The sequence below is a fragment of the Cricetulus griseus genome, chromosome X (assembly GCF_003668045.3).
Source record: "Cricetulus griseus strain 17A/GY chromosome X, alternate assembly CriGri-PICRH-1.0, whole genome shotgun sequence".
In the NCBI taxonomy this organism is placed as follows: domain Eukaryota; kingdom Metazoa; phylum Chordata; class Mammalia; order Rodentia; family Cricetidae; genus Cricetulus; species Cricetulus griseus.
The window spans coordinates 33,921,798-33,934,466 of NC_048604.1; the positions used below are offsets into that span (position 1 = coordinate 33,921,798).

Genomic DNA, 12,669 nt, shown 5'->3' on the forward strand with positions numbered 1-12,669 from the left:
TCATGCAATGGCTAGAAAATATCCATACTTGGAGAATTGTTTCTAAAACAAGATGCAAGACATGTTTTGTGAACTTCATTTATAAATGATGTGCTGATGGGCACCTAAGTCTAAATAGTACTGAAATATTTTCTAGCAAACATCTTCATGACCTAGATGCAGTTTATTTAGGACATATATATCATATATGTGCAATGTTCTCTTCAGTATAGTTTGTAATTAATGTATTGATTTACTTCTAGGATTCTTAATCATTCAACTTCTGTCATGAGAAATAAGCTGAAACAAACTGTGGAATATGAAAAGAGGTATAAACATATCATAGTCCTTATATTTGGTATTGTAAAATGAGACATGATACTCTTATAGTAATTTTCCTCAAAAGGTGTTAACTGGATATGTGATGCAGGTGTCATATAAGTAGATAATTTAAAGATCAAATATGTCACAACATGGGTTCAAATGAGTTTTCTATAAACAAATGTCCTGATTCTGATTCTTTTTGTTTATACTTGTTGTTTGTCTTGATTCATTCACAAATGTTTATGTCATTCATATTATGACCAGGAATAATGTATTTCTTCATCACTAGTTATGGTCATACTTTGTTATTGTTTGCATTTTAATTTCTTTGATTGGGTTTTACTAAACTATTTGTTTAATGACCTAGGTTTACCGACATGAATTTCAGAGAAATAGAAGATCTGAAATTTTCTATTTATTGTTCCCCTTGGTTTCAAATTTATGTTTTACCCAACTCCTGGGTGAAACCCTTGGGTAGTCTAAATTTTCGAGATATGGGTACAGAGGCATACACTGAATGATCCTTTGTCAGATGCTGAATATGTGTGCACTGTTCTTAGCTCTGTAAAGGACTGTCTTATTCAACCATCACAATAAAATTGGGAAGTTGTTAGTGTTGCTGTCCTCATTTTACACACTAGCAAACTGAAACTCAGAAATTATCATAGCTAGCTCAAGATCACATTGTAAGTGGATTTATTACAGTCATGATTTAAACTCAGATTCATCTTATCGGAGAACCTAAAGTCTTAATGTACAGTAGCAATAAGCTTACTTCAGATCCTCACATCTCACTGGATATATTCCGTAGATAGTGCAGATTTGTGTCTCCAAATGCACCTCTTCTCCTGTATCCTGTACACCAGTGAATTTGCCAACTCCTTATGTAGTTCCCCAAGTCAGCAACGTTGGAAGCACCTCACTGTTTCTTTATAGTCAACCATGCAAAATTAATATCATCTTAAGCCACTTTCCGTCGTCTCTGTTACTATTTTAGCTGTGTTGGTTTAGCTCCCATTGTTTTCCATCTGAGTTACTGTGTTGGTCTCCACACACAACTCCTTTATTTTCTATTTTATTAAAGAATAGAGGTTGTAAAACTTAAATATGACAGGGCAACCACTGTTTCTCATCTTCTAATGGGTGTTTTTACCTTTTATGATAAAGGGTAAAATGTTGAGATTAACCATAAAGTTGAAATGGGCTTCAATCTCAGATCAGAGCCTCATCTTTGCACTCTCTAGAGTGACAGCCTTTCAGTTTAGGGGCATAATTCTTTCCTATTTCTATATCGTTTCACATTGCCCACGTTTCTTCTTTTCTTTGCATGATCTCTTAGAATTCAGCTCAGTTCTGCATGGTCATGGTGAGGGCTTCATTGTAGACAGCATCATAGTGGAGGGAGCATGTATAGAAGAGTTCACATAGTAAGAGACAAAGGCAGAGAGATTTCATAATTAAGTTCACTTTTAGTTTTTTTATGTAATGCATCAGAACAACTGGAGCTTCTAGAGAACTCCATTAATCTCTTCCAATGACAGGCTCTCTAATGACCATGTTGTATTGTACTCAGCTCTACTCCTATAGATTTCACCATGTCTACCCTCTGAGCTTCAAGCTCTTAAATATGAACCTTGTGGGGAACACACTGCTTTCAAGGTGTAGCATACCCTTTTCTGTATGTGCATGTGAATATTTGCATTTGTATATATATGTAAGAGTGTGTGTCAGTATATACAACAGTTTTTTATATATAGGACTGTGCATTGATGCATACCACAGTGTTTATATTGTTTACATGCAAGTGTGCATCAATATATATTCCAGTGATGCTTTGTATGCAAGTTGTATGTATATGACAGTGTTTATATTGTACATTGGTCTCCACCACAGAGTGGTGGAATTTGTTGTTCACTTGCCATTTAGATGTAGAGTAGGAATGGCTGATTTCCAGAAATCCTCCTAGTACTCAATTTTGCTGCACAGTCAAACGTACTTCTTCTGGATTTTTACCCATTTCAGAAAGTGCTTGAACTCCATTCTTATTGCACAACAGCTGAAGAAGCTTCATCCTCAGTTTGTCATTCTCTCTCAAACCCCACAGCTAATCCATTACCAAAGCATGTCAATTAGTGGGGATATTTCCAGAACCCGATCACATCTTGCCAACTCCACTTCTGCCACCCTTGCCCTCTACACGCCCAGCTGTGCACAGGCATAAGTTGGCAAATACGGATTTCCCCCAAGAGTTTAGCTGGATAATACAGTTTTGCCTTATTGTACAGGAACTCAAAATTATTGTAGGTCAAGTCAGTCTATACTCCTTTGTTCCTGAAAAATTAAGAATATACTTGAATAAAAACTATCCAAGTTTTGATAGCCAGTAGGAGAGTAGAACGATAGTCCATTGTTTGGAGAGGTCTCCCTGTGTAGTTCAATGCGGGGGGAGGGGGTTACAGATTTTTAGGTGGCTCATCCAGGGAGGTGATGTGCACAGTATGGTGTGGGAAAGTGAAAGAGCTGGACTGACAAGCACTTTATTAGAAGAGTTGTGCGTGTTCTTTCTCTCTCTCTCCCGTGTGTGTGTGTGTGTGTGTGTGTGTGTGTGTGTGTGTGTGTATAACCAAACCAGACAGAATTCCCAGTTGTTATTCTGTGCTTACCTACTTCGTTATTATACTATCCTCTGTATTATATATGCCCCTTTTTCTTTGACTCCTCAATTCTTTTTCACTTCTAAATGTAGGGACCGTCTGGATGCTGCCTGGATTCTTTCTCCCTGGTCTTTGACATGGAAATGCTCTCCATGTAGCAACATGGGCTAAACATGACATTCATCTTTCATTACCCATTCCTAGGATTCTTTATTTACATTTGAAAGAAATTTATTTAATTGATAGATTTCCATATTTGATAAGAGATTAGGAATCTAGGCTTTTTGCCTTCCTCTTTACCCTTCCTCCTCTTTCTTACTCATCCCTTTCTGCTTTCCTTCCTTCCTTCCTTCCTTCCTTCCTTCCTTCCTTCCTTCTTTCTTTCTTTCTTTCTTTCTTTCTTTCTTTCTTTCTTTCTTTCTTTCTTTCTTTCTTTCTTCTGTTTTGCAAGAAGCCATTCAGTTGTTCATATATTACTTGTTACATAATCTCCAATTTCTATCCCTTTAAATGCCATTTGTACCATAAGTTGCTGTACTGAAAATTTTGTACTCTGTATTACATTAAAAAAATCTATAAATTCTGGGATTTTGTTACTGTATTTTCATATTTATAGATATTTTATCACTTCCTAGGGATAGGGATGTCCCTTGTATGCTAAAATTTTTTATTATTTTCTCTCTTCTTATTCTTCCTTCTCCTGTTCCTCCTATCCATTCTCTTTCTGTCTGTTTGAAACAAGTTCTGTTCTGTGGCCCAGGCTGACCTTTACCTTAACCGTGTATCCAATCAGGTCTCCAACTCATGGTGATACCTCAGCCTTGTGAGTGCTGAGAGGAGCAACATGAGCCGCCACACTCGGCTTGACCCCCCCCCTCTCATTTAGAGTTTTAAACTTTTTTGACTGTGTTTCTGTTTGTGTGTGTGTGTCTGTGTGAGTGTATGCCACATGTGTGTGGGTGCCCATGGATGCCAGAAAGAGCATGTTGGATCCCTTGGAGCTAGAAGCATGTGTCAGTCTCGAACTCAGGTCCTTTGTAGCCCCTGTTACGTCACAACTGAAGCTCATAATCAGTAATTCAATAGGAAATAACACATTTGTCTTCTGAATTGTTTGGCACTTAGATGAAGGAATTTATGTATTATTTATTTGCTTCTTTATGTGTGTGTGTGTGTGTGTGTGTGTGTGTGTGTGTGTGTGTGTGTGTGTGTGCATGCATAAGCATGCGCGTGTGTGCCATGGCCCAGGTGTGGATGTCAGAGGACAACTTTCAAGGCTTCAGGGGTTTGGTTCTCTCCTTCTACTATGTGACTCTCACGGATGTAACTCAGGTTGCAGGCTTGTTGGCAAGCTAGAACCTTTACATGTTCACTCACCTCACTGATACTGTTACTTGATTTAAAAAAAAAGGGTAACTTGCTTTCTATAATATTCTGTTTATTCTCTGTTTATTTTTACATGTTATACTCCTTTTGGCCCCTACAAAATACGAAATGGTTAATAGAAAATAAACCCGTTCTGGTATTTCTGGTGGAGCAATAGTTAGTAGGCACTCACTATTAGTTGGTTTCATAAAATTTAATTTATATAATATTAGTAGACCATGTGGTGCTTAATACCTGCCATTGCAGTCCTTGGAAGGCTTGCTACAGTAGTGAGTACCACACCATCCAGAACTGCATAGCAAGACCCAGTCTCGACAGAACACAACACAACATAACACAAAACAACACAACAAAAAGAAACATATAGGTTTGGATAGTCTTTACATTGCTGCCTTAAATCAGTGAAAAGAGAAATTTGTCATCTTTAAAGTATGTTAAAGGATTTAAAAACACCTTAATAAATATTAAAGCATTTTTAATTTTTTAGTGTTTCAGCAGATGAAGGGAATTCACCATTATCACCCCTTGCATGGCAGGTAAGAGGAAATAAAATTAATAACATATGTACTATTTTGTTGTCATTTGTTCAGTTAAAAGAATAACTTTTCTCATTAAAGCCATTAGAAAATCAGAAGGATCAAATAGAACAACAGTGGCCAGAATCTCAGCCTATAATCTGGCAAAATGAAGAAAGGAGACGGAGCAAGCAGATCAGAAAAGAATATTTCAAGGTACCTTATTAAATTTGACATTTTGTTTTATATCCATTACTTTTTATTCTTAACAGTTTTTGTTTTAAATTAATAACATATGACTCTCCAGTGAAATGTCACAGCTGTGTCCATGTTGATTGCCCTCAGGTGTAGGATAACCAATGATATGCTATGTAAGTATAGCCACAAAAATTTCAGTAGTTCAAATTAATTAAGAATACATCAGTGTACATCATGATTTTTCAAATAGTTAAAAGATTAGTGTTTGCGTGTTATACTGTAAACTGTGACAATTAATTCTGTGGGTTTTTTTTTGTCTTTGAGGTAGGTTTACACTATGTAGCCCAGGTTAGCCTCAAATCACTATCCCCGCACCTAATGTCTCCCATATGCTGGGATTGCAGAAGTGAATGACCAGGCCTGGTTCTGAAAAAGATTTTCATTGAATTTATTTCAATAAATAGTTCAGAACTGTTTTCAGTTAGCATTTAACCACCTCTATGTAAATAAATAATTGAAGACTGGTCCAATTTCTTGTTATATTAGTAGATTTTTTTCTTTTCTTTTTTTTCTAGTTTTTTTTTTTTTTGAGGCAGGGTCTCACTATGTAGGTTTGGCTGTTCAGTCCAAACTTGACCTTACATCTTGAAGAGCAAGCCGAGTTGTTCGATGCTTTCCCCACACTTCTACTCGTCAAATAACAATCATTTTTCTCTACATATGCAGTGCTCAGGTTACACATTATTTCAAGTTCATGACAGTAATAAGTAGGATTTAGTTTTTCATTTTGTGTTTGGCAGAAACTGATCTCTCAACCTATAGTTTTCTCTTTCCATATATTGGAAAGCAACATGTGTTTGAAAGTGGCATATGATCAAAATAGAAATTCTGTATGTCTTAGCAAAATAGAATTCTGTATGTTTCCTTAACCTTTGAACAAATAATTACTATGTATAACCACTGGATTTTGAGATAATTGGACAATATGAAAAAGCACATAGGAAGGAAAAGGGCAGGGTACTCCCATAAGACTCTTCCATCAGAACCCTTTGCAGCTCTGCAGTTCAGTTTATATGCTGGCATTTATCTTAGTTTCCCTTTTTAAGTCATGTGAACTTAAACCAAAGCACTGAAGAAAAATATGTTCATAGGTGAATCTTGTGAATGACTTATAATGTAGTATTTCTAAGCAACTTGATATTTCTTTGATTTCCTTTATTCCCATATAATATAACCATATTGATTATATTTACCAAAACACTTGTATTGGAATTATTTAGTGCCAGACATGGTCATAAACCTTTACAAATATTATTATCCCATTTAGTCTTCAGGAAACGTCAATAATGTAAATGCCATTATCATTTCTATTTTACATACAGGGATATTAAGACCCAGGAAGTCAAGTAGTGTGCTAATCATATAGTTGAGATTAGAGTTCAGTGCCTTTACAATGTTGCTTTTTTGTGTTGTGGATAGCTTGATATAAAATGGACAAGCACTAACATTAATATAGTTTCATTTTTTAAAAATATTTTGCAATAAATCAAGTGAAGTTAATGGAGGTGTTAGTGAGTCCTTATCATAGTCAACTGTTCCTTGGTTTAAAAGCATCATTTGTTCACTCAGTGTTTTAGTCTTTATGGCTTGTATGATTATTCTACTCTATCGATTATATTATAAAATTGCTAAATGATAAAACAAGACAGTATATGAAATGACCATTATATAACCATCACTCTGTAAATGTTCATTTCTTTCATACATGATAAAGTGAGTGTAAACCTAGTCTTCAGTCACAGGGAAATGTTTTAAGGACATGTGTAGTTCTTCTTAATTGTCAGAAGATGTCAGTGTTAGGACAGTGTATAAAAATTGGGTATAAAGTTATTGCTATGATGTCAGGACAATGTAAAATTGTATAGGACCGTGGTGTAGCACATTGATAACCACACTTGCTTAGTATGCTCAAGGCTGTTGTGCATCATTGCAAAAAGAAAAATATAGAAATGGAACTAATGGTACATTAGTCACAGCTCTGAAATATAGTAGAGGAATATATCTCATATCTGTAGTTCCTAATACAGCTCAGTTTGTGACTGACATACTAAGCAAGTTATTTCCAAGTGATATGGAAGACAGAATCACATAAAGGGGACGATTAAATAGAACCCTGAAGATCAGACAAAAATGTTTGGGACATGATTTGAGAACTAGTCCTTTTTAAAATAGAACTTCTATGAACACCTGTTTGGTTATACTGATTTGTAGAAGAATTCAATGCATTTTGGCAAGGAATCCAAAAATAAGTATTTTAATGATTGTCACACTATATTCTCTTGATTCTAAGAATCATTTTGTCACACATTCAAATTCTTTTTGTTGAACATGTTATCTGTATATGTCACTATAAAATTGGGTTAATAATATTTATGATGTTGTTATAAATATTAATGCACTTCATATAATGCACCTCAGTCATTACTACTGTGTTTTGCAAGTGATAGTTCTAAATGTTAGCTCTTAGCACTATTGCTATTTTTATGTAGTTGACATATACATTTAATGTAGTCTCTTTAATGCTGAAATCAGTAGATCACTTCTTTGTGGTGCTGAGGGTTGAATCCAGAGTTTCGTAGGTGGTGGGAAAGTATGCTATCACTGAAACACATTTCCAGCCCTGCTTTGTAAAACAATTGCTACTGTCTTAGTATAGTGAAATTCCAAACCATGTGAGAGATGCTAAGATCTCTGGAAAGGGTGGTGGTTCTAAGGATTCAGAAGAAGTAAGTCTAGGAGAGTTTTCTAAAAAAAAAAAAAAAAAGTTGACTTGAAGACTTATTGAATGCAGTCAACTAAGAAAAAGGAAGACTCTTTTTTTGTTTTGTTTTGTTTTTCAAGACAGGGTTTTCTCTGTGTTGCTTTGTAGCCTATCCTGGCACTCGCTCTGGAGACCAGGCTGGCCTCGAACTCACAGAGATCCGCCTGCCTCTGCCTCCTGAGTGCTGGGATTAAAGGCGTGCGCCACCACACCTGGCAAAAGTAAGACTTTTAAGATGGTAAGAAAAGTTCTCGACTTTTCTAATGTTGTGTCCCTTCAATAAAGTTCATGTTGTGTAACCCACAACTATAAAATTATTTTCATTCCTCCTTCATAGCTGTAATTTTCCTACTGTTAGGAATTACAATATAAATATCTGATACACATGCTATCTGTATATGTGGCCCCTGAGAAAGGGTCGTTGCAACCCACAGGTTGGGAACCACTGTTTCAGACTGCAAACCTGAAAGAATGGGAAATGGGTCTGGCTTAGGAAGGAAATGTTATTTGACGTATTTAGAGGGTTTGGAATAGTGTTCCTCACAGCATTGTATGTGTGACTAGGAGGCTTGTTTAAACTGTGTGCTTAAGTTTAATATCAGACAATTTAATAAATGTCCCAACATAGTAATAAGGCTCACATGTAATTTTGAACAAAAAATCGCACGTTAAAGGAAAAATAAAGTATGAACTTAAAATGTTTTTCAGTATAAATCAACAAGGAAGAATTCAAGTGGCAACGAAAATGAGGAGGTGAGACAAAGGGTGATATTGATTTGAATTCTTTACTTTGATATTTAGTTGGCTTAGTGAGACTTAATGCAGTCCTACTGTCAATTTCTTTGTTATTGAGCACGAGTTTCCTACAATAACGAAAACTTCTGATGATTGCCATATAGTTACTAATTTAATCATTTCTTTTCTAGCATTTTCTAGAACACAATTTCTAGTAGTTCTAGAGGTTTACCGTTTGTCATGGATCTGTAGCTTATATTTGTTATCATTTCCCACTTTTACTTTCCCAAACAGCATGGCAGTCAGTTGAGATTTTATATTTTTCAAAAACGTCTTACCATTGTGTGCATGTGTGTGCATGATGTGTGTGCACAGGTGTGGTTGTATATGTTCCAGGGTGTGCATGTGGAGGTCAGAGAACAGATTTTAGGAGTCTGTTCTCTTTTCGTCTGAAATATAGATACTGAACTTGAACTCAAGGGGTCAGATTTTTGGGGAAAATACTTCACTGTTGAGAGATGGTATCCATCCAAGAATTTTAAGGAACTTTCTTCACAAATCCTGTTTAGGGTTTTAAAATTTAAAATCGTACTTACAGTTTACTGTAAATGTTTCTGTTGCTCCAGGCTAAGCAACACAGCAGCCCACCCCTACTGAAACACTTCATCACTGCAATCCCCAAGTTTTGTTTGTATATGGTTGGGGAAACTGGTAGTGACAGGGCATTCCCAAAACAAATTTATTTCTTGGAAATATAATTACACTGGGCAAAGTAAGCATTGGCCTAAGCCAAATGCTGTTGTCTTTCCCTGTCCTATCAAATAGTATTTACAGAGACCTCCTCACCCCCAAAAGACAATTGTTTCCACAGCTTTCCTGTCATGTCCTTGTTAGTACCTGTGGAAAATCGTGAAAGCAATTTTGTGCAGGTATGTTTGCTAGTATTTTTCTGTTCATGGCTGCAGTCCATTCCTATGTACCTGCTGGTAGCTTTCAGTTACACTTTGCAATATCTGTTTGATGCTTAAATTTTATTCATCCTGTATCATGACCTACTGTATGGTCTCTAAAGTGCTCAGAGTTTTGGTAAGTAGTCCCAATGTACCGGATGATAGCTCTTAGTTTATGTCTATAGTCCATACTTCACCATTGAGCTTTAGGCTTTTGTAGTAATGTGTCCTCCTCTTAGCTGCTTGGAATCTTTTGTTCATCTATGATTCAGCAGTGCATGTTTTTTCCACACTTCAAACACATTTCATTTCTCAACTGATGAAGTGCCTTTTGAAACCTAGGTTGCACATTGAAAACTCAGGCTATCTGGATTTTATTCACAGAGATTCAGATTTAATTGTGTGTGTGTGTGTGTGTGTGTGTGTGTGTGTGTGTGTGTGTGTGTGTTATGACATGGTTGAGAGTTTTCCATTTGAGTTTACTGTGCAGGCAAAGCTGATAACTTCTTCATGAAATCACCATCTCCCTTCTAGGCAAACCTATGTTTGTAAGTAATGATTAAATACAAAAGAGCCGCAAACATTCACCTACGCATGCTTTTGCATTCTGATGGCAAAGTTACTGCCGAGACCATGTGGTCCACAAAAACCTGAAATGCTTACAATCTAGCCTTTAACAGAAAACATTCTTTGAACTCCCAATTAGAGGTTCTCCTTGTCTGTCCACTCTGCCTCCTCATAGCCACTTTCCTCCCACCTGTTTCAAAGTCTAACCCATTAAGAAAGCCCACTAATTCACTTGTTTACTTTTGGGCACTGAATTATTTTGTCTACACCATGTTCTTTTGCATCCTGGCTTCTCTGGCATAGGTCTTCAGTCTTTCTTGCTGGGACTACTACAGTAGCTTTCTTACTTTTCTGTATTTATATTATCTCTCTCTGTGTCAATCTGTCTGCCTGCCTGCCTGTCTATTGTCTGTCTGTCTGTCTGTCTGTCTGTCTGTCTGTCTGTCTGTCTATCTATCTATCTATCTATCTATCTATCTATCTATCATCTGTCTATCTAGTGTGGGTTGCCACACACATGCACCCATTCGGGTGCATCCTTTGTCCAATTTCATTGTCTTCCTCACTTCTTTCAACCTCATTTTTTGAAACAGTCTCTTACTGAATCTGCAGCCTACAGCTGGGCTTGCTGATCTGTGAGCTCAAAGGATCCACCTCTCTCTGCCTTCTCATTGCTAGCATCACAGAGGCATGCCATCCGGTTTGTCATTGTATGTGGATCCTGGGTGTCCCAATTCAGGTCCCTATGCTTACACCACAAGCATTTTACCAACTGAAATGTCTCCCCCACTCCTCTTCTCTTTCGTCCATTTTCCCCACTGCTTTCAGAATTCAAGTACAATAAGGCTATTCCCTTTGCTTAGAAACCTTGAGTTTCACACCGTGCCTTAAAAGGTAAATTTCGCAGTCCTTTTTTTGACCAAGGCCCTGGTAGCCATATCAGCATAAGCTCACAACTTGCCCTCCTTTAATTTGTTTTACCCTTTAGAATTCAGAATTGCTTTACAGTCATCTATTTTCCCCTAAATTTATTGCTTCTGTGTCTTTGTTCTTCTCTTTTCACTTTACTTGGACTTTACTGTCATTTTCCTTTCTCAAGGAAATTCTGTGTTTTCCCACTGCCCCTTTCTTTTCTCTGCAGTGTCTTTGTGATCTCTACTATGCCACAGTAGACTGGGAATGTTACATTAACTGTACACATGAATCTGTCTCCCCTCTAGACTGAGACATCTTTAAGGATATTATACCAGATTTCCTTATTCTTAGTGTGTAGAACAGTTTCTGACATAGTAGGTTGTCAATAATCGCTTGCCAAATGAATACATTTTTTAAAAATTTTTATTTGAATTAGAAACAAGCTTGTTTTACATGTCAATTCCAGTTCCCTCTCCCTCCCCTGCCCCCCCAACTAACACCCTACCTATCTCATGTGAATACATGTTTTATGTGTATGCATTTTCCAGGTTAAAAATGCATTTTCATTTGGTTGTCATTAGAATATTCATCCATAAACCAGGAACTATTTGTTTGTATTCACTTAAATTTGTAACTGTTTCTCCACTTACACTAATACACATGATCTGCCAGGTAGTTTCTTATTTACCATGAGGATATTTTGCCAGCCTTCAGTGATGTGTCTCAGGGGCTAACACATCTTCCTATTGTGCCTACATTGTACTTTTGAGTCTTTAAGATTCTTATGAATCACTAGGGAATCTTACTCAGAATCTGCTTCATTGTTAGTTGGCGCCAGGATTCGCTTATGTCTAACAAATTCTCAGAGCATAGCTGTACTGTGTGGTTCACCAACACCATTTAAGTGGCAAGGTGCTAGGTTGGATGCTGCCAATTCCTCCTTTGACAGTGGATTGAAACAATTTCCCATTGTCCTTTTGTATGTTAAAATCATCATTGTGTATTTTAATTTCATCTTTCATATTTTTATTTTTTGTATTTTAGCAAGAGAGTGATAATGCTCATATGTCACCACAGTCTCCAGTATCATCCGAGGTACAAGTTGTTTTAATGCTTTGTATCTTTTCTGTGTTTTATGAAGAGTTGTTCCTTGCTTCCTTTCTCAAACCTCCTTTTTTTTCTACAAAGGAATTTATTCACTCCCGTTTGAAATCTGTGGTTGATTACTTTGTACAAATCTTGTCTATAAAAACATTATGAATAGCATTCCTTTGCATGAATATCCCTAGTGAGTTTTACTAACTTGTGGTTTTCTGTGGAACTTATTTTTGCATCACAGAACGTAAGTCACTTATGAGATGTATGCCTTCTTATTCCTTTATATTAAAAAAAAAGTGGTGGGTTTTAACTCTAGCTTTGGAATGTTAATTTTAAAAATGCCTTTAAGCATTGTGCAATGGCCTCTGGTTTTCCTTGTAGCCAGTTAGGTCGGAAAGCAATGCAAGAGAAATGTCCTTTTTCCACGAGAAACAATCCTGCAGTGGGTTGTTCCTATCGACAGGAGGTCACACATTTCCTGGCATCTTATATCTAAAGAATAATGGGAGAGCTAGAATATGAAAGTC

The 12,669-nt window shown here is 36.6% G+C and overlaps 1 protein-coding gene and 1 non-coding gene across 4 annotated transcripts in view; both read left to right on the forward strand.

The window, feature by feature from the left end:
• Lrch2 (leucine rich repeats and calponin homology domain containing 2) overlaps positions 1-12,669 on the forward strand; it is a 76,328-nt gene that overhangs the window by 53,047 nt on the left and 10,612 nt on the right. For 2 of the 3 annotated variants that reach the window (XM_035449955.1, XM_035449957.1), the window contains 4 exons: positions 243-308; positions 4,831-4,879; positions 4,961-5,074; positions 8,586-8,630. In XM_035449955.1, coding sequence (XP_035305846.1) covers positions 243-308; positions 4,831-4,879; positions 4,961-5,074; positions 8,586-8,630 — 274 coding nt within the window. Of the gene's footprint in view, positions 1-242; positions 309-4,830; positions 4,880-4,960; positions 5,075-8,585; positions 8,631-12,088; positions 12,140-12,669 lie in introns of all 3 variants that reach the window. The other variant, XM_035449956.1, reaches the window with a different exon arrangement.
• Positions 12,489-12,617, forward strand: LOC113837836. The gene has a single exon (XR_003488544.1). It is a non-coding gene; the product is annotated as a small nucleolar RNA SNORA35 (small nucleolar RNA).